Raw genomic sequence first — 22,122 nt, forward strand, 5'->3', positions numbered from 1 at the left:
AAGCATAATACAAAAGAAAATCATCAAACCACAAAAGGAAAAACAAAAATAAATAAAGAAGAAACATAAAATCAACAGGAAAACAAGACTTAAAATGGCCATAAATACATATCTATCAACAATTACCTTAAATGTCATTGGATTAAATGCTCCAATCAAAAGGCACAGAGTGCAGATTAGATTAAAAAAACAAGAGCCTACAATATGCTGCCTACAAAGAACCAGTATAGGGCAAAGGACACACATATAGTGAGGAAGGGGATGGAAAGATATTACATGCAAATGGAAATGATGAGGTTGCAATATTCATATCAGACAAAATAGAAAACAAAAGCTATGTGGCATTCCCATTGTGCCTCATTGGTAACAAACCTGACTAGTATCCATGAGGATGTGGATCCTTAACCTACTGTGCCCATCAGGAACTCCTATAGCTTATTTATTTATTTGTTTGTTTGTTTTAGGGCCACACCCACAGCATATGGAAGTTCCCAGGCTAGGGGTAAAATCAGAGCTGTAGCTGTCAGCCTACACCACAGCCACAGCAACTCGGGATCCAAACCGCGTCTGCAACTACACCACAGCTCACAGCAACACTGGATCGTTAACCCACTAAGCAAGGCCAGGGATCAAGGTTGTGGGTTCACACAATGTTCATGGAACATTCTTTAGGCTGACCACATACTAAGACACAAAACAAGCCTCAACAAATATAAAAGAAGAGAAATTATTTCAAGCATTTTTCTGACCATGACTGCATGAAGCTAGAAATCAACCAGAAGAAAAGAGATGAGGAAAAAAAAAAATACATGGAGACTACACAACATGCTGCTCAAAAACCAAGGGGTCAACAATGAAATCTAAGAAGAAATTAAAACATACCTCAAGGCCAGTCTCCCAAGGCAATAGAAATAAAAACAAGTATAAATACAAATAAATGGGACCCAATGAAACTTACAAGCTTTTGCACAGCAAAGGAAACCGTAAGAAAAACAAAAAGACAACCTACAAAATGGGAGAAAAAAGTTGTAAATGAGGCAGCCAAGAAGGGCTATATATACAAAATATGCAAAGAATTCATACAAATCAGCAACAACAACAACAAAAACTCAAAAAATGGCCCTACCTAGACCTAAATAGACATTTCTCCAAAGACATATAGATGGCCCAAGGCACATGAAAAGATGCTCATTATTGCTAATTAGTATAGAAATGCAAATCAAAAACTACAGTGAGGGTTAGGGTTAGACCACCTCACAGTGATTACAATGGCCATCATTACCAAGGCTACAAATATGCTGGAGAAAAGGGAACACTTCTGCACAGTTGGTGGGAATGTAAATTGGTACAACAACAATGGACAACAGTACGGAGGTTCCTCAGAAAACTAAATATAGAACTACCATATGATCCAACAATACCATTCCTGGACATGTATCTGAAGAAAACTACAATCAAAAAGATACATGCACCTATCTGTTCATAGCAGCAACACTCATAATAGCTAAGGCACAGAAACAACCTAAATGTCCATTGACAGATAAATGGATTAAGAAGATGTGGTACATATATACAATGAATACTACTCAGACATAAAAAAGAATGAAATGTCATTTGAAGAAACATAGATGCAATTAGAGATTCTCATACTGAGTGAAGTCAGAAAGAGAAAGACAAATACCATATGACATCGCTTACATGCAGAATCCAAAATATGGCACAAATGAACCTATCTACAGGAAGAGATGCACAGACAGAGAACAGACCTGTGATTGCCAAGGGGGAGGGGGAGTGGAAGGGTGTGGGGGCTTAGGGTTAGTAGATGCAACTATTATTTAGAATGGATAAGCAATCAGTTCCTACAGCACAACACAAGGAACTGTATCCAGTCTCTTGGGATAGAACATAATGGAAGATAATATGAGAAAAAAAAATTTATATATGACTGGGTCACTTTGCTGTACAGCAAAAATTGGCACACCATTGTAAATCAAGTACACTTTAATAAAAAAATTAAAATAAAAAAATACTTCAAGGCAAATGACAATGAAAACACAACCATAAAAAATCTATGGGACTCAGTAAAAGCAATTCTTAGTGGGAAGTTCATTGCAATATAGGTCTTCTTTAAGAAACAAGAAAAATATCAAATGAACAACATAAACCACCACCCAAAATAATCAGAAAAAGAAGAATGAATAAACAAACCAAAAAAGCCTGAAAGTCAGCAGAAGGAAGGAGATAATAAAGAGGGGGAAATAAAATAGAGATTAAAGAAACAAAAGAAAAAAGTCACGAAATCAAGAAGTGGTCTTTTGAAAGAATAAACAAAAGTGACAAACCTCTGGGCCAGGCTCACAAAGAAGAAAAGCGAGAAAACTCAAAGAAAATAATACATGAAAGAAATTACAAATGATACCAGAGGAATCAAAAAAAAACTTAAGGGAATACTATGAACAATCATATGCCATTGAATGTGACAACCTAGAAGAAATAAACAACTTTCTAGAAACATACTGCCCACCAAAACTGAATAAAGAAGAAACAACTTATTGAGCCAAATTCTAAAAGGAACATACCCACTATACCCACTTTTGTAAGGGTTTTTTTAAATCATGAATGAATTCTGCTAAAATTCCTCCAAAAGACTGAGGAGGAAAGAATACCCCCAAAGGTATGCTATGAAGCCACCATCGCCCTGATAAATAAACCAAAGACATTACCGAAATAGAAAATTATAAGCCAAAACCTTTGATGAATATACATGCAAATATTCTCAATAAAATATTACCAAACCAAATCCAACAACACATTAAAAAAGGTCACACACCACGACCAAGTTTGATTCATGCCAGGGTCAAAGAATAGTTCAACATATGCAAATCAATCAATGAGATACACATCAAAAGACAAAAACCACATGATCTCATTGGATGCAGAAAAAACATTTGATAAAATTAAATATCTAGGGGTTCCCATTTTGTCTCAGTGGATTCAGAACCTGACTACTGGAGTTCCCACTGTGGCTCAGTGGGTTACCAACCCAACTAGTATCCATGAGGATTTGGGTTCGATCCCTGGCTTCACTCAGTGGGTTAAGGATCTGGTGTTGCTGTGAGCTCTGTTATAGGTTGCAGATGTGGCTTGGACCTGGGGTGGCTGTGGCACAGGCTGGCAGCTGTAGCTCCAATTTGACCCCTAGCCTGGGAATCTCCATATGCCTCAGGTGCAGCCCCAAAAAGAAAAAAATTAAACACCCAGGAGTTCCCACTGTAGCACAATGGGTTAAGAACTTAACTGCAGTGGCTTGGGTCACTGCAGGTGTGTAGGTTCAATCCCTGATCTGGTGAAGTGTGGTACAGGATTTGGCATTGCCACAGCTGCAGTTTGGATTCAATCCATGGCCCGGAAACTTCCATATGCCACAGCTGTGCCTATTTAAAAAAAAAAAAGAATTCATTCATGATATAAAAAAAACCCTTACAAAAGTGGGTATAGAGGGAACATACCTCAACATAATAAAAGCTCTTTATGACAAATCCACAGCCAATATCATACTCAATGGTGAAGAGCCGAAAAGCCTTTCTACGAAAATCTGGAAGAAGACAAGGATGCCCATTCGCACCACTTTTCTTCAACCTAGTATTGGAAGTCCTAGCCACAGCAATGAGACAAGGAAAAAAAAAAAAAAAAAAGGTATTCAAATCTGTAGGGAAGAGGTAAAACTATCATTATATGCAGATGATATGACACTATATAGAGCAAACCCTAAAGACTCCACACAAAAACTACTATAACCAATTCAGCAAGGGAGCAGGATTCAAGATTAATGTATAGAAATTGGTTCCATTTCTTTACACTAACAATGAAATATAAGAAAGAATATAAATGATACCTTTTAAAATTGCATCAAAAAAATTACATAGGAATAAACTTCACTGAAGAGGTAAAAGACAGATGCTGAGAACTACAAAACATTAATAAAGGAAATTAAAGAGGATTCAGAAAAACAAAAAGATATTCCATGCTCCTGGATTGGATTAATATTGTTAAAATGGCCATCACACTACCCAAAGCAATCTACAGATTTAATGCAATCTCTCTCAAATTATGTATGGCATTTTTCACAGAACTAGAAAAAATAATCCCAAAATTTATATGGAAGCATAAAGGACCAGAATTACCACAGCACTCATGAGGAGAAAGAACAAAGCAGGAGTACAACCCTCCTAGACTTCAGACAATACCATAAAGCTACAGTAATCAAAACAGCATGACACAGGCACAAAAACAGACACATGGATCAACAGAATAAAGAGAGAGCCAAGAAATAAACCCACACACTTGTAGACAATTAAATCTTTGACAAAAGAGGCAAGAATATGCAATAGGGAAAAGACAGACTCATTTCCAAATGCTGGGAAAGTCAAACAGCCACATGTACATCAATGATATTAGAACACAACCTCACACCGTACATAAAAATTAAGTCAAAATGGCTTAAAGATTTAAATATAATAAGACTAGACACTATGCAACTCCTAGAAGAGAACACAGGAAAACACCTTCTCTGACATTAGTCATAGCAATGTTTCCTTAGGTCAGTGTCCCAAGGCAATATAAATAAAAGCAAGAACAAATAAACACGAGTTAGTCAAACTTAAAAGCTTTTGCACAGCAAAGGAAACCATAAACAAAATGAAAAGACAACCTATGGACTGGGGGAAAACATATGCAAATGATGTAACTGATAGGGGTTTAACTTCCAAAACATACAAACCCCCTCATACAACAACAAAAAAACAAACCACCCAATTGAAAAATGGCCAAAAAACCTAAATGGGCATCTCTTCAAAGAAGACACACAGATGGCCAACAGGCACATGAAAAGATACTCATCTGGGAGTTCCTGTTGTGGTGCAGTGGTTAACAAATCTGACTAGGAACCATGAGATTTCGGGTTCGATCCCTGACCTTGCTCAATGGGTTAAGGATCTGGCATTGCCTTGAGCTGTGGTGTAGGTTGCAGACGCGGCTCGGATCCCTCGTTGCTGTGGCTCTGGCATAGGCTAGTGGCTATAGCTCCGACTGGACCCTTAGCCTGGGAACCTCCATATGCCAAGGCAGCGGCCCTAGAAAAGGCAAAAAAAGAAAGAAAAGGTACTCATCATCACTAATATTAGAGAAATGCATATCAAAACTACAATGAAGTACTACTACCTTCACACAAGTCAAAGTGGCCATCATTAAAAAGTCTACAAATAATAAATGCTGGAGAGGGTGTGAGGAAAAAGGACTCCTCTTACACTGTTGGTGGGAATTTAAATTGGTACAGCCCCCATGGAAAACACGTTCTTTGAACAACCAATACAAATTCACTGGTGGCCTAGTGGTTAAAGATCCAACGTTCTCGGGTCACTTCTGTGGTATAGGTTTGAGCCCTGGCCTGGGAACTTCTGCATGCCACAGTCAAAACCAAAAAATAAATAAATAAATAAAAACAGAGTTATCATATGATCCAGCAATCTCACTCCTCAACAAAAAAAAAAAGATACATGTAGCCCTGTGTTCATAAAAACAATGTTTACAATAGCCAAGACATGAAAGCCAACTAAACGTCCATCAACAGATAAATGGATAAAGAAGATGTGGTATATATATACAATGGAATACTGCTCAGCCATTAAAAAGAATGAAATAGTGCCATTTGCACCAACATGGATGGAACTAGAGATTATCATACTAAGCAAAGGAGGTTAGAAAGAGAACAACAGGAATTCCCGTCATGGCTCGGTGAAAACAAATCTCACTAGGATCCATGAAGACGCAGGTTCGATCCCTGGCCTCACTCAGCGGGTTAAAGATCTGGCGTTGCTGTGAGCCGTGGTGTAGGTCAAAGACATGGCTCAGATCCTACATTGCTGCAGCCGTGGCAGTGGCGCAGCTATAGCTCTGATTCAACCCCTAGGCCTAGGAACCTCCATATGCTGTGGGTACAGCCCTAAAAATACCAAAGACAAACGAAAAAAAAGAAAGAGAACAACAGATACCATATAATATCACTTATATGTGGAATCTAAAATATGGCACAGATGAACCAATCTACAAAACAAACAACTCACAGACATGGAGAACAGACTTGTGGTTGCCGAGGGGGAGGGGTGGGATGGACTTCGAGTTTAATAAATGCAAAGTATTACATTTAAAACGGATGGACAGTAAGTTCCCTGTGCTATACAGTAGGACCTATATCCAATCTCCTGGGATAGACCATGATGAAAATAATATTTTTAAAAATAAGAATATATATATTCTTATACATATTCTGAGTCACTTTGCTATATAGCAGAAATTGGCACAACACTATTAAATCAACTATTCTTCAATAAAATTAAAAAAGAATGAACGAGTTCCCGTCATGGCACAGAAGAAAGGAATCTGACAAGGAACCATGAGGTTGTGGGTTCGATCCCTGGTCTCACTCAGTGGGTCAAGGATCTGGCGTTGCTGTGAGCTGTGGGGTAGGTCGCAGATGCAGCTTGGATCTCGTGTTGCTGCACCTGTGGTGTGGGCTTGCAGCCATAGCTCCAACTGGACCCCCAGCCTGGGAACTTACATATGACAGAGGTGCAGCCCTAAAAGAATTTTAAAAGACAAAAAAAAAAAAAAAAAAATGAGGAGTTAAATAAGCTGGATAAGTGTTTATTAAAGAGTAGTAAATAATTTATTCAGGCTCTTTCAAATAATTGGAAGCACTTCTCTAACCCTTACACTTTGTTTTCTTTGACTCAAAACTCATCCTGACTCCCACTTTTTAGGAAACATACTCCAATTAGACAAATTTCTTAAGATGATCTACAGTGATTCCTCTGCCCCAAAAAGACTATTATAATTACTCTACTTATCTAAGAATATTTATGATAGATTTTCTGGTTTCCCATTTTGGAATGTAAACTTCTGAAGGGCAGCAAATTCTTAAGGACGTAGGACATGATCATATGTCTCTAGGAACATTATAAATACTACCTGAGTTTTTGTTTTTGTTTTTTGTCTTTCTGCCTTTTCTAAGGCCACTCCTGCAGCATATGGGGGTTCCCAGGCTAGGGGCTGAATTGGAGCTGCAGCCGCCGGTCTACGCCAGAGCCACAGCAACGCAGGATCTGAGCCACGTCTGCAACCTACACCACAGCTCATGGCAACGCTGGATCCTTAACCCACTGAGCAAGACCAGGGATTGAACCCGCAACCTCATGGTTCCCAGTCGGATTCGTTAACCACTGTGCCATGATGGGAACTCCAATACTACCTGAGTTTTCAAAATGAACAAAAAAGATGACCACTCAAGAAATCATAAAATAAAAACTGGGTTACCAGAGAACAAATTGAGCTAATAAAAGGAAATACTGCAAATATATCATCTTTTAAAATAGTGAATATTGCTTCTCAGATCTGACAGCCTTTCAGACTAACCTTCGTCTTGTTGAACACTCTCCATCTTCTTTGGCTACCCATCCGATATCAGCAAAAGACACCACTGCATCCTCTTCTGGATTGCTGGGGCTCCATTCGGTTGTAGGGCTGGTAAGCTATAAGTTACAGATAGGAAAAGTTCTTCAACTGGCACCAGAATGGTAGAATAAGGCACTTTAATTACTTAAAACCATCAACTTTAGCATCACACACAGGCAGTTTCCAGCATTTCCATTTCAAGTCTCCATGAAAGGGACCTTTAGTCAAGTCATACTGTTGTTTAATGGTGTATGCATTCTTTGAATTATGATTTAACTTTATTTATTTACTTTGTCTTTTTGCCTTTTCTAGGGCCGCTCCCTTGGTATATGGTGGTTCCCTGACTAGGGGTCTAATAGGAGCTGCTGCTTCCGGCCTACGCCAGACCCACAGCAACGTGGGATCCAAGCCACGTCTGCAACCTATACCACAGCTCACAGCAATGCCAGATCCTTAACCCACTGAGCAAGGCCAGGGATCGAACCCGCAACCTCATGGTTCCTAGTCAGATTTGTTAACCACTGCGCCACGATGGGAACTCCTGATTTAACTTTAATCAATTTTTATTTTATGAGTCAAATAAGACTAGGTTAAAAAAAAACTGTTCTTCTTAAAGCATTAAGAAAATTTTTATAATTTAAGCATTATGAATCAGTTCTTTTAAGAGATTTAGTAAAAAAAAAATATATATATATATATATATAAATACAGGAATAAGAATAAGAAAGTGTCTGATTTGTGGGAATTTTTTTTTTTTTTTTTTTTGTCTTTGTGCCATTCTCTAGAGCCGCACCTGCGGCACATGGAGGTTCCCAGGCTAGGGGTCCAATGGGATCTGCAGCCGCCAGCCCACGCCACAGTCACAGCAAATCGGGATCCGAGCCGAATCTGCGAACTGCACCACAGCTCATGGCAACTCCGGGTCCCCAACACACTGAGCAAGGGCAGGGATCGAACATGCAACCTCATGGTTCCTAGTCGGATTTGTTAGGCACTGCGCCATGACGAGAACTCCTTGTGAGAATATTCTTAAATGAATATTATACAGATATGCTGTTATAATATGAAAATATATTTTAAAAATCATTAAATCTCTTGATTTTTAAAATAAAAGCACCAACTATATTAAAGACCTGAAAGTACAAACAGCAGTAGAAAAGAATTTCTCTAGCTAATCTTAAAAACATCTATATAGATGAAGGAACAGAATATTCTGAAATAAATATAGCAGGGAGTTTCCAGTGCAGCGGAAACAAACTCGACTAGTATTCAATAAGGATGCGAGTTTGATCCCTGCCCTTGCTCAATGGGTTAAGGATCCTATATTGCTGTGGCTATGGTGTAGGCTGGCAGCTGTTGCTCCAATTCAACCCCTAGCCAGGGAACATCCATATGCTGTGGGTGCGGCCCTCCTCTAAAAAAACCCAAATAAATATAACAAAGAAAAAACATGAGAGTTCTGGAATTTATCTTGAAAAATGGAAAAGTATCTTAATTGAATTAAATTTAAGTTTTGTTATAAGAATGCCTTAGAGCCAGATAGCCAAGGAGGAATAATTTAAAAATAATCAAATTAATGTAATACTTCCTACAAATTGAAGTGAGGTTTACATAAGAAAGAAAATGCAGACTTTTTTATCTTTTTTGTCTTTTTGTCTTTTTAGGCCTGCACCTGCGGCATATGTGGGTTCCCAGGCCAGGCGTCGAATCGGAGCTGTTGCTGCCAGCCTATACCAGAGCCACAGCAATGCCAGATCCGAGCCGCGTCTTTGACCTACACCACAGTTCATGGCAACATCAGATCCTTAACCCACTGAGCAAGGTCAGGGATCGAACTCGAAACCTCACAGTTCCTAGTCAGATTCGTTTCCACTGTGCCACGACAGGAACTCTGAAAATGCAGACTTTATAATTTAAGAAAAGTTTAAAAGGCCAAAGAGATTTACACATTTACTTTTTTTTTTTTTTTTTGGCCACACCCAGAACATATGGAAGTTCCCCAGACCAGGGATGGAACCTGCACCACAGCAGCAACCCAAACCTCTGCAGTTTCAACCAGCGCTGGATCCTTAATCAGCTGAGCCACAAGTGAACTCCTACGCATTAACGTATTTATCAGAAAGGTTCGAACATTACCCATGCTTTGTTTGAACCTTCTCAATACTATCATTGCCAGATAAAGCTTTGGAAGTTACATTTAAACAGTACTTCTTCCTCAGCTGAAAAATATATCATACAGACACATAATACTTAGCTCAGTGGTTAATGAAACCGACTAGGAACCATGAGGTTTCGGGTTCCACCCCTGGCCTTGCCCAGTGGGTTAAGGATCTGGTGATGCCTTGAGCTGTGGTGTAGGTCGCAGACAAGGCTTGGATCTTGCGTTGCTGTGGCTGTGGTGTAGGCCGGCGGCTATAACTCCAATTCAACCCCTGGCCTGGGAACCTCCATATGGCTGCAGGTGTGGCCCTAGAAAAGACAATAAAACAAAAACAAAAACTAAAAACACCACATAGTACTAATATGGTTAAATTTTAAAAATTTTTTAATATTATGAATAAAATTTTAACAAAACATATTGACTGCTGGTATGTGTATCCATGCTGATATCATAATTACTTAACATTATCAACTTAATAAAGTAGTATTAGAAAACTGGCATTTTAGGAGTTCCCGTCATGGCTCAGTGGTTAACAAATCCAACTAGGAACCCGCGAGGTTGCAGGTTTGATCCCTGGCCTTGCTCAGTGGGTTAAGGATCCAGCGTTGCCATGAGCTGTGGTGTAGGTCGCAGATGTGGCTACGATCCTGGTGTTGCTGTGGCTCTGGCGTCGGCCGGTGGCTACAGCTCCGATTCAACCCCTAGACTGGGAACCTCCATATGCCGAGGGAGCAGCCCAAGAAATCGCAAAAAAGACAAAAAAAAAAAAGTGGGCAAAGGACTTCAATAGACATTTCTCCAAGAAAGATTTACAAATAGCCAGTAACACTGTATATGAAAAGATGCTCAACATCATTGATCATTAGGGAACTGGAAATCATTTAAAACCACAATGAAACCAAACCTCAACACTTATTAGGATGGATACTAACACACACATAGATAGAGGACATAAGTATTGGCAAGGATGCAGAGAAATCGGAACTCTTGGACATAAGTATTGGTAAGGATGCAGAGAAATCGGAACTCTTGTTTAGTTTGGGGGGAATGTAAAATGGTACAACCACTGTACCAAATAATTAAAAGAAGAATTACCATATAAGCCAGCAATTCCACTTCTGCATATAGACTCAAAAGATTTAAAAGCACAGTTTCACAGAGATACTTATAAAAATAAATAAAAATAAAATGTCTTAAATTATGGCTTTTGGGGAGGACAAGGGTATAGGCAAGGGGGAAAACAGGTATACTAAAAGCATAGAGATTTGGCATTCCCTGGGGGCCTAAGGGTTTAAGGATCTGGCATCATCACTGCTGTGGCTTGGGCCACTTTTACAGCATGGGTTTGATCCCTGACCCAGGAACTTCCACATGCCATGGGTGAGGCCAAATACATGAGTAGAGATTTATGAACTTAATCCTGGGCAAAAACAAAAACTAGTAATAGAATTAAGATGAAAAGTCTTTCTAAATACCAATGTTTTAAGACATGTAGTAGAAGAAATGTCAAAGAAAAAAAAGTATAAGCTTCAGAAAGTACATTGTCAAAGGTTATGATCAAAGAAAAATCAAAAAGATTTTTGTACTTCTCCCTTATATGTTTCCAAAATTTATCCAAATTAGGCAATAAACAGTTATTTGGTATATGGCTAACTTATACAACTTAAATAATGGAACTGAACTGGGCATCACCTCTGATCTCAAGAGCCTGAGAATCTCATTATATTGTTTCTATCCATTATTGAAAACAAAATGGTATATTCATATTCCCATAAATTATAAAATGGAGATTCTAAGTGAATTATGTGGAGATTCGGGAGCAGTTAAGGTTCCCAAGCTCTGCAGAAGCTTCTTGAAGATACCGTGTTTAATGGACTGTTTTGTACAAGTGACAGATCTATAAAAAACCTGAATGGTGCCTTCCTTAAGGTGCCAGTTCATGAGGATAAATCTGGTTATATAATTTTTTGTTAAGAAAACAAAATTTGGTTCCAATGTGGTTACTAGTTGGTAGGAAGAAAGTTCCCTTGTTTATTAGCACAGAAGGTTAAGGATCTGGCACTGCCACAGATGTGGTGCAGGTTCAATCCCTGGCCCAGGAATTTCTACATGGTGCAAGTGTAGCCAAAAAAAAAGGCATGAACTCTAGTTTTGACTATTCCCTCCGTAAGTTACAAAAATTACTCTTTTCTTCCCAGATATTTCTCTTCATAAAAGGAAGCAAAATGATAAGAATACTCAAAAATATAAAAGTTAAACCCATTTTGTGACAGCTTTTCAGAGTATTTTATAATAAAAATCATATATTTCTCAATTTTACATCTATAATACTTCACATATTAAACATGAAATGTGCTTTTTGCACAAACTTAAAAACAAAATTATTTCATTAATACCATGTGTGCAACAAGATGAATATGTTAATGATACTGTCAAGACCCAATTCTAGAACTGATATTATCTGTATCACTTCTCATTAACATCCTGCCCCACAAATCAAAGTAGTTTTAATATTAAAGTCATTATGTGAAAATAGTGATTTATGCCACTAAGAAAGCAGCCTAACAAAACCCCTGGGGAAACCAAACTCACATAAATAAATAAATAAATAAATAAATCTGGAAAAAAAAAAAAAAATGAGTAACACTAACTTTTTTAACCTTTTTTTTAAAGGCCATTTCAGTTGGTGCTGAAATGGGCAGTGAGGAACATGAGCATGACACAGGAAGAACAATCCACTTAGTAAAGTACTGGTTTTGGTGAGGTCAGTGCAGGCAAGGGGACTGACAGCATGCGATCCTTAGAGGTATGATCTAGATGCCACTACTGACATGCATGGATGAGCAATGGGAAGTTAGAAAACGAAAAGGTCAACTTACTGAAGGTTCCAGCAAGGTCCTGTCCTACCACAGCTATTGTTAGTAGTGGGGGAAAAAAACAACAGTGAAGGGATAGAAAAATTTTTTACAAAAATTATTTTTAAAAAAAGGGCATTATAAAATTTAAAATTAAAATGAATACTTATTGATTTTCAGTATCTAAATTCCTTTCAGAAAGTATGAAAAGCATTTCATTCAGAACAAAATTCAGTAATAACATTGTATTTTTACTGATTCTATGAAGTTCAAGTCAACGTTTGATACAACATAAATTATTCGGGATTCAATTATATTTCAAGAATTTTACTAAAGTATTCTGAAAATCTAAAACTAAAGAAATTGATTCACTTAATAAAATGCATAAAATAAAAATAGAAAGCTTGTACAAAAGTTGAACTATTTAGAATAAAATATTAGAAGAGCTCACTTTGTCCTCATGTGACTTTTCATAAAGTAAACACAATGGTACTGGGAACTAGAATTCTCTCAGTTTCTTGCCAAAAAGGGTGTAAGAGCAAACATACTCATTCTCTTTTACCACCATTTGATTATAGCCAAATGCAAAACCTGTATTCTTAAAAGCAACATAAGATAATAACTTCTAACTTTTTTACTTACAAATTTAATTACTCCTCTTTTTCTACCAATTCCTGTCACAGTAAGAAAAACTGGAACAATTTCTGCCTTTTGATACAGTTACACCAACAGGCCAAGTGGTATTCCTGTGTAAAGAACACCAAACCAACATATATTCTAGCTGAGACTCGGCCACTAATACAGCTGAATAATGTAGTCACTTTTTAAAAAAATTGAGTATTAAAGCTTTCTATTCATGACACACCTAAAATGAGGGAGGGGAGGAAGGTGAGGGGAGAAAGAAAAGGATCAGAGAAACAGGAGGGAGGGAAACGTGTGTATCTCTCAAAACATTCCCATGAAGAAACAAGTCTTTAAGAAGCCAATTACCGAGAAAGAATAAAACGTCACAAACATTAGTAATTTACAGAAATAGGCTTCAAATTACTATGTAATGCTACTCAGTTTATAAAATGTAATGCCTGGAGTTCCCATCGTGGCTCAGTGGTTAATGAAACCGACTAGGAACCATGAGGTTTCTGGTTTGATCCCCGCCCTTGCTCAGTGGGTTAAGGATCCGGTGTTGCCAAGAGCTGTGGTGTTAGGTTGCAGACACGGCTCGGATCCTGCGTTGCTGTGGCTGTGGTATAGGCCGGTGGCTACAGCTCTGATTAGAGCCCTAGCCTGGGAAATTCCATATGCCGCGGGAGCGGCCCAAGAAACCGCAAAACAAATAAACAAACAAAAAAAAACCCAAAAACATAAAATGCAATGCTGCTTGCATCTGGATTTGTTATCCTTAATGGCTATTTTATAGCTAAAACTATCGAGAAATGGACATCACATACAGTATGACACCACATGCTAACATTCTCCATATTATCAGACAGTAACTGGGGAAGTGTTAACTTTAACAATGATTTTTAGTATGAATCCAAGTGTTTATCTTCAGATGGCACAGACGTCAAAGACCACAACACCACAGCACAGCTCCCACCCTACTAGATCTGACAGACAGGACTTGTCTTAGTTCCTCGAATGATAAATCCTGTCTTGCCTTAATTCCTCACAAGTTCTCTGACAACACTACCTACCTCCATCCCTCCCTCCAATTCTTTGCAGGGCTGGTTCTTCCTAATCCCTAACTGTCATTCCTCCAGAGAGGCCTTCCCAGACCACTACTGTTAGTCTCCCCACACTCTACCAATTTCCCCTTCACAGCACTTGGTACATAAAAATTGTAATTATATGTTCATTAGCGTATTTACTTGTTTAATGTCGCCCCCACAGAACCATATCCCAATAAGGGTACAGATCACGTCTGTTTGGTTCACCACTGACCAACAGCATCTAGCATAATGCATGGAGTTCAAATTTATTTGCTAAATCAAGACGGGGTGCCATGAGGCAGGTAGCTGTTTTACTTCCAGATTGAGTCGCGGTGTATGAACTTTACTGAGAATCTCATTCATCTCTTTAGTTACAAAACATTCTCTTCACCATCAATTCCAACAATCATTCCTAGCAATTGAAAAAAATAGCCTGGGGCGGGGTTTCCACAGAAAAAAAGATAATCCAGGTTAAATTACCCAGAGATCCTCCAGCTACAGAGCAGAGATTCAAACTACTATCCTTAACCCACTGCACCAGGCCAGCCACCAACACCTCTACAGAGACAAGCCAGATCATTAACCCCCTATGCCACATCAGGAACTTCCCATGTTTTCCTTAACTCATAAAATTTAAAAGTTACAAAAACACATCCCAAAGGTGCTTTAGTGATTACTTTCACCATTGCCAATAGGTAATTACGTCACTGATTTAAAGAAAGCTTTCTTCAGCAAAACATTAAAACTCAATCCATAAATGAAGTCCTCAAAGTCCTCAACCTCAGCTGCATAAAGAAGCAGCTCCTGTCGTGGCACAGAGGAAACGAATACGACTATGAACCATGAGGGTGCTGGTTCGATCCCTTGCCTCGCTCAGTAGGTTAACGATTCAGCGTTGCCAAGAGCTGTGGTATATATAGGTCACAGCTGTAGCTCCGATTAACCCCCTAGCCTGGGAATCTCCATTATGCCATGGGAGCAGCACTATTAAAAAAAAGAAAAAGAACAAAAGAAAAAAGCTCCTGAAGCAATTTAAAAAAACAGGTGTATGGAAAAAAATCCCAATACATGAAATTCAGATTTAGTAAGCTTTGAATGACACCTATATTCTTTTTTTTTTGCTTTTTAGGGCTGCACCCTTGGCATATGGAGGTTCCCAGGCTAGGGGTCAAATAGGAGCTACAGCTGCTGGCCTACACCACAGCCACGGCAACACCAGATCCAAGCAATCTACGACCTACACCACAGCTCACAGTAATGCTGGATCCTTAACCCACTGAGTGAGACCAGGGCTCGGAACTCCAACCAGCAACCTCATGGTTCCTAGTCAGATTCGTTTCTGATGCGCCACGACGGTAACTCCCGACACCTATATTCTTTATAAGCTCCCTAAGTGTTTTCGAAAGGAAGGCAGGGCATTGGAGGATGTGGGCGGAGCATGGCTCTTCCTCCTCCCAGCTCCTCCCCCCAACCCCTGGAGTAGGCAAAGCAGGGATTTATTAAGCAAAAGTACACTCTCAGGAGGGAGAGCAGGCAGGCTTAGGTGAGCAGCTGCCCTGTATCTATTTTTTTTTTTTGCCATACCCATGGCAAAAATAAGTGCCCAGGCCAGGGATCGAACCCAAGCCAGAGGAGCAGCAACCTGAGCCACTACAGTGACAATGCCAAAAACTTAACCTGCTGAGCCACAAGAGAACTCCTGAATATTTTTTTTTTAAGCTTCTGGTGATTTAAATATGCACTCAGTATTGAGAACCACTATAAATCAAAACTCTGAACCCCATTCCAAAAAACAACATAGCAAAGAATCACTGAGTGCTTCTATATGCTTTTTTACATTTACTACCTCATTTTATTCTCAGCCCAATATTCATTGTGCCTATTAACTAGATGAATGTGTAAATAAATATGCTGCTGTGTTCTGATTTGTAACCCTATAAATACACAGAAATCTCATCTGTAAAATCAAGGAGTTCATCTAGAGAACGAAGTTAATCTGCTATTCATCTGTAACAAGGAAGTAACAATAAAATCCCACCACTAGCACACTTATTGTGCACTAATTATGCACCAGTTATGATGCTCAGGGCTTCACATGGCTTATCTGTCTAACCCTCACAACACAAAGTAACAGGCCCATCCTGACCATCATTTATATGAGGGTCTTGCTTGTCCACAGATCTACTGGTCAGCCTATAACAGTGCAAAGATACTGTGACCTAGAAGGCACAAGCTCAGGCTTAAGGTTTTGGAGGTGAAAATGTCCTGAGGGTGAGAGTTGAGGTACTGCCTGTGAGTGTGGGTATAAGAAAAGGAATAGAAGTGAAAGTTAACAGAAGTAGAGAAAATATGAAACTAAGTTTCAGATGACACTGAAATCACCCTGGATAACAATGGACTGTCTTTGACTACCTGATTCCTGGTTCTGAAGTGACCCATGAATACCTCATTCTCAAGTTTAATCTATTTTGACTTGTCTCTTAAATATGGTCCTATAGTGGTATCTACCCTCCCTGGGTCCATCAGTGATGCCAGAGTTGCAGACTTTCTATAGTAGTATTTCCTATTGGAATCCTAGAGAGTCCAGATACATTCCCAATCAATAAAACCACCAAACGAGCCAGAAAAAGAGCAAATTTTATCATTCTAAACTGCATCCTTTATACTTTTTGAAGATTCTACATTTTGATATACATTTTATAAATTAATATATTTGTTAGATACAGTGAAAAAAAAACAGAAGATACAGAGGAACAAATTTAAAATATCTAAGTAGGAGTTCCCGTCGTGGCACAGTGGTTAACAAATCCGACTAGGAACCATGAGGTTGCGGGTTCAATCCCTGGCCTCACTCAGTGGGTTAACGATCCGGCATTGCCGTGAGCTGTGGTGTAGGTTGCAGACGCAGCTCGGATCCCTCGTTGCTGTGGCTCTGGTGTAGGCTGGCAGCTACAGTTCCGATTTGACCCCTAGCCTGGGAACCTCCATATGCTTCGGGAGCGGACCAAGAAATGGCAAAAAGACAAAAACAAGTAAATTGAAAAAATAAAATATCTAAGTAACAGACAAAGCACTCATTTTAACATTGATGTTGAATTTGGAAAGACACAGCATGTAACAAAATTACCTGACAGTAAAAAAATCTCACTATAAACAAATGTCTTCTGTCTTCTACTACATTCTCAAGTAGGTCAACAATATCTCTCTTACCTTACTCCTCTCCTTATGTTTATCTATTTTCAAATGCAGCTTCTGTACCAAATCTAAAATTCCTATTCTGCTCAGATCCTTCTAAGTGATTAATAACATTAAGAAAGAGAAGCCTTCTAAGAAAATGAACTTAGCTCTAGTACTTCGGCCACTGACTGTCAAGGCAGATTTCAGTTACTGGCGGAAAATGCTAGATGATCTCCATGTCCTTTCATATGTCTCTAGCTACATGAACACAAATGCTGAAGCACATTCTCCTGCAACTATGTTAAGCAGATAGATAAGTAGATAAAAATAAAGTTTTAACTCAGCAATGAGAAGAAAAGTCAATAAGGCTTAGTTAACACAACAGGTATTTGAAGGAAGCTAGTAAACAAAGCAATAAGCACTTGGTATCTAAGTGAACTGAATTCTTAGAAATTGTGCTTGAGATAATTACTACTATAGGTTTCTCCATTCTGATTACTAAACTATATATATATATTTACAGTCTATCATTTGATAAAAATTACTTCTGGAGGAAGTTCCCTTGTGATGCAGTGCGCTAAGGATCCAGAGTTGTGACTACAGAGACTTGGGTCAATGCTGTGGCACAGCTTTGATCCCGGCCCGAGAACATCCACATGCCTCGGATGTAGCCAAAAAAAAAATTACTTCTGAAAAGTTCCAATCTGTCGATCTCTAGAGTGACATACAAAGGTTTTGGCAGTCAACTGCAGTCGGGCACAAAAACAACCAACCATGTTAGTTAACTCGAACAAATGCTAGTTTCTATCACCTACTTAGGAACACATTTTTAACTTTCTCTATAGGGAGTAATTTATAAGACGTAACATCTAATAATCTTGCAGTGGCTCTTTTGAGCTGCTGAATTATGAGTTAAACACATTTTCCACAGGCTTATCTATTATTGGTATAGGTATCTGCTGAACTTTATATTCTTAAATGTTGAAGTGAAAGGTTTTGTCTTATTACTGTTGTAGAGAATTACTGAAAAACAAGAAATGTCTAACACTAAAACAAAAATAAGGAACAAAACCTCCAAATCAAGAAAGAACTTATTGCTAAACTCAGAGTTCACGTGTTCCCAATTTGGTGCAAGAAGAGATGTTCAAGGTCACCTGAGAATTAACGGCCGCCCAGCTTACCGTCCGCTCCTAAGACTGGGCATATGTAGTCTCAAGGATAAATGTCTTAAAGAGCTTGAATAATCAGTTCACAGAGGAACTAAAATTAGAAAGACTTTCCTGTGGTTTTCATCCTTTTATTTTATTGATAGTGGCATGAGTGCGGGGGGAAGTTCAAAAAATACTTTTAAAGCTGTTTTGCCTATTTACATTACTAATGCACATATTAAAATAAAATTTGAAATATATAAAATATAGTACCTGAAATTGAACTCTTGGACACTGGATCAGAGATAAATTAGTACCAATTTTCCTTACGATACTTCGAGATGAACCATATGGCTTCCCAGACCAAAGTACCTGAAGAAGTAGGAAAAAAAAACCACAAGTTTAATTACAAGACTTATAGATCTGTTAATATAAAGCACTGGACAATTAATTGCATGACATGCTGACACATTAATTATGGGACCAGAATGCTCTAAGTGTTATGGGAAATAAGCTAATATTCCCAATTAAAAATTAAATTATATATATATATAGCAGGTTGTTATTAATGCAATCAAGTTTAATGTAAGGCATTATATTAATAATGTAAATGAATAACTAGTACTTGTGAAATAATACTATATTTAGAGTAAACACCTGTATCTATTTTCATTGGGTTTTCATATTATTCTGCAAAGGAAATGCTATCTTATCTCCTCTGCTATATTTTTAGTTTTAGAGTTTTATATATGCATAAATTTTTCAAAGCTATGAACTACTTTTTTTTATAACAGACTTTCAAAACAAATCCAAATCAGTACAAAGTTCAGAATCTGAATCTGAACCATACAGGATGCTGCATTTTGTCTGCTAAACAAGAAGGCCTAGCCAGGGATAAGCAGGCTCCAAAATCCAGTTACACTACATCTTGTGAGGACTTGTCTCAGGGGAAAGGTGCCTTTTCCTAATTTATACAAAAGGTACTAAATGGGCTAGTGATAACCCTATGAGCAGAATTTTTCAGACAAAATCGTAATACACAGAGGACGTTATGCTATGCTTAAAGCAAAGACAAACATGTACCTCCAAAGCAAAAAGCAAACAAAAATCAAAAAGGCAGAATGTTAAATCAGTATGAATTGTACCTTGAAAGTTCTCCCCCAGTATATGATCTTTCCTTAAAGAGAAAAACTATCCATCTGTTTTGAGTGCTATACCTGAAAGCCTAGACAGAAGAGGTAAAGAGAAGTGGTACGCTATTAAAAGCAATTTTAAAAGAAAAGAATGAGAATGATATCACTATTTACTTTATTCATTCAACTTAAACATTCAATTATAACCTAAAACTAATAAAGACTACCAAATTGGAGTTCCCGCTGTGGCTCAGAGTGGGGCAAGGATCTGGTGTTGCTGTGGTGTGGTGTAGGCCGGCAGCTATAGCTCCAATTTGACCCCTGGCCTGGGAACCTCCATATGCTGCACCTGCGGCCCTTAAAACAAACAAACAAACAAACAAAAAACCAAATCAGCTGGCATGTACTTACATTTTGAGCAATGGACACTAACACCCTCCCTCTTTTTTTTCTTTTAATGGCCACACACTCGGCATATGGAAGTTCCAAGGCCAGGGATGGAATCCGAGCTTCAGATGCAATCTCCAACCACAGCTGTGGCAACGCAGGACCCTTAACCTGGTGCGCCATAGCCGGCACTCCAACTAACCCCTTTTTATAAAGAAACTCCACGCCCATTCTCATTTAAAGAATGGGATTACAGTATGACCAAGCAACGTTATTGTAAATAGCGGTGGCTCCAATACATAACCCTAACGAGACCTTTAGACCGTTCTAAAAGCACAACTTGTAAAATGAGCAGAGAAACAATCCAACTTCTGAGGTTTTAAGCGATCAAATACAATTTAACAATATGAGTCAAGGTGAGGATTACGGGTATACGTAACACCTCTGGGAACTGTCTCGGTTCATGTAATTCTCATCATCAATATGTTCTAAGTTTCAGATAAACAACAAAAACCTACTGCTTAGGAGTTCCCATCGTGGCGCAGTGGTTAACAAATCCAACTAGGAACCATGAGGTTGCAGGTTCGATCCCTGGCCTTGCTCAGTGGGTTAAGGATCTGGCGTTGCCGTGAGCTGTGGTATAGGTTGCAGACAAGGCTTGGATCCCGCGTTGCTGTGACTCTGGTGTAGGCTGGCGGCTATGGCTCCGATTGGACCCCTAGCCTGGGAATCTCCATATGCCAAGGGAGTGGCCCAAGAAATGGCAAAAAGACAAAAAAACAACAACAACAACAAAAAAACACCTACTGCGTAGCCCAGGAACTATACTCAATGTCTTGTAATAACCTATAATAAAAAAGAATCTGGAGTTCCCCTTGTGGCTCAGTGGAAAGGAATCTGACTAGTAACTGTGAAGACGCAGGTTTGATCCCTGGCCTCACTCAGTGGGTGAAGGATCTGGAGTTGCCGTGAACTATGGTGTAGGCCACAGACGAGGCTCTAATGTTGCTGTGGCTGTCTGGTGTAGGTCAGCAGCTACATCCCTGATTCGAACCCTAGCCTGGGAGCTTCCATATGCTGCAGGTACAGCCCTAAAAAGACCAAAAAAAAAAAAAAAAAAAAAAAAAAAATTTCTGTTTAGGAGTTCCTGTCGTGGCACAGCAGAAACAAATCTGACTAGGAACCATGAGGTTGCGGGTTCAAGTTCCATCTCTGGACTTGCTCAGTGGGTTAAGGATCTGGTGTTGCCATGAGCTGTGGTGTAGGCCGCAGACACGGCTTGGATCCTACGTTGCTGTGGCTGTGGTGCAGGCCGGCAGCTGTTGCTCTGATTGGAACTCTAGCCCGGGAACCTCCACAAGCCAGAGGTTAAGGCTCTAAAAAAAAAAAAAAAAAAAAAAAAAAAATCTGAAAAAGGATATATACATATATATGTATAACTGCTGAATCATGTGCTGTACACCTGAAGCTAACACAACATTGTAAATTACCTACAATTTTAAAAAATGGATTAAGGAGTTCCTGCTGTGGCACAGTATGTTAATGACCTGGCTTGTCTCTGTGCAAGCTGGATTTAAAAAAATAGTTAAGAGTTCCCATCATGGCTCAGCGGTAACAAACCCAACTAGTATCCATGAGGATGCAGGTTCAATCCCTGGCCTAGCTCAACAGGTTAAGAATCCAACATTGCCGTGAGCTGTGGTGTGGGCCACAGATGTGGCTCAGATACTGCGTTGCTACAGCTGTGGTGTAGGCCAGCAGTTACAGCTCCCATTGGACCCCTAGCCTGGGAACTTCCATATGCCACAGGTGTGGCCCTAAAAAGACAAAAAAAAGTTTAAAGTTTCACTGACTGTTACCTCAGAGAGTTCCAGAAAGTATTATAACCTATACTGGCCACTATAACCTTTTCTTTAGAAATATAAATAAAAAGGATGGTACAGATTAGAAAATTGGTCAATGGAAAGATATCTATATTGAAATATGAATATTAAGCAAAGGATGTAAGAGGTAATGTTACTGTGAAGCTTAGAAGAGAATTAC

The 22,122-nt window shown here is 38.9% G+C and overlaps 1 protein-coding gene across 4 annotated transcripts in view; it reads right to left on the bottom strand.

Moving 5' to 3' along the window:
* The window catches only part of MTFR1 (mitochondrial fission regulator 1), a 66,758-nt gene that overhangs the window by 25,337 nt on the left and 19,299 nt on the right, over positions 1-22,122 (bottom strand). For all 4 annotated transcript variants that reach the window (XM_085022288.1, XM_003125605.5, XM_005663053.4 and 1 more), the window contains exons 3-4: positions 18,833-18,931; positions 7,471-7,586 (exon numbers count right to left, since the gene is read on the bottom strand). In XM_085022288.1, the coding sequence (XP_084878414.1) occupies positions 7,471-7,586; positions 18,833-18,931 (215 nt within the window). The remainder of the gene's footprint in view (positions 1-7,470; positions 7,587-18,832; positions 18,932-22,122) is intronic.

The sequence above is a fragment of the Sus scrofa genome, chromosome 4 (genome assembly GCF_054392235.1).
Source record: "Sus scrofa isolate SSC_HxYL_T2T_F1_AM1 chromosome 4, Sscrofa_HxYL_maternal_Yorkshire_Landrace_v2.0, whole genome shotgun sequence".
In the NCBI taxonomy this organism is placed as follows: domain Eukaryota; kingdom Metazoa; phylum Chordata; class Mammalia; order Artiodactyla; family Suidae; genus Sus; species Sus scrofa.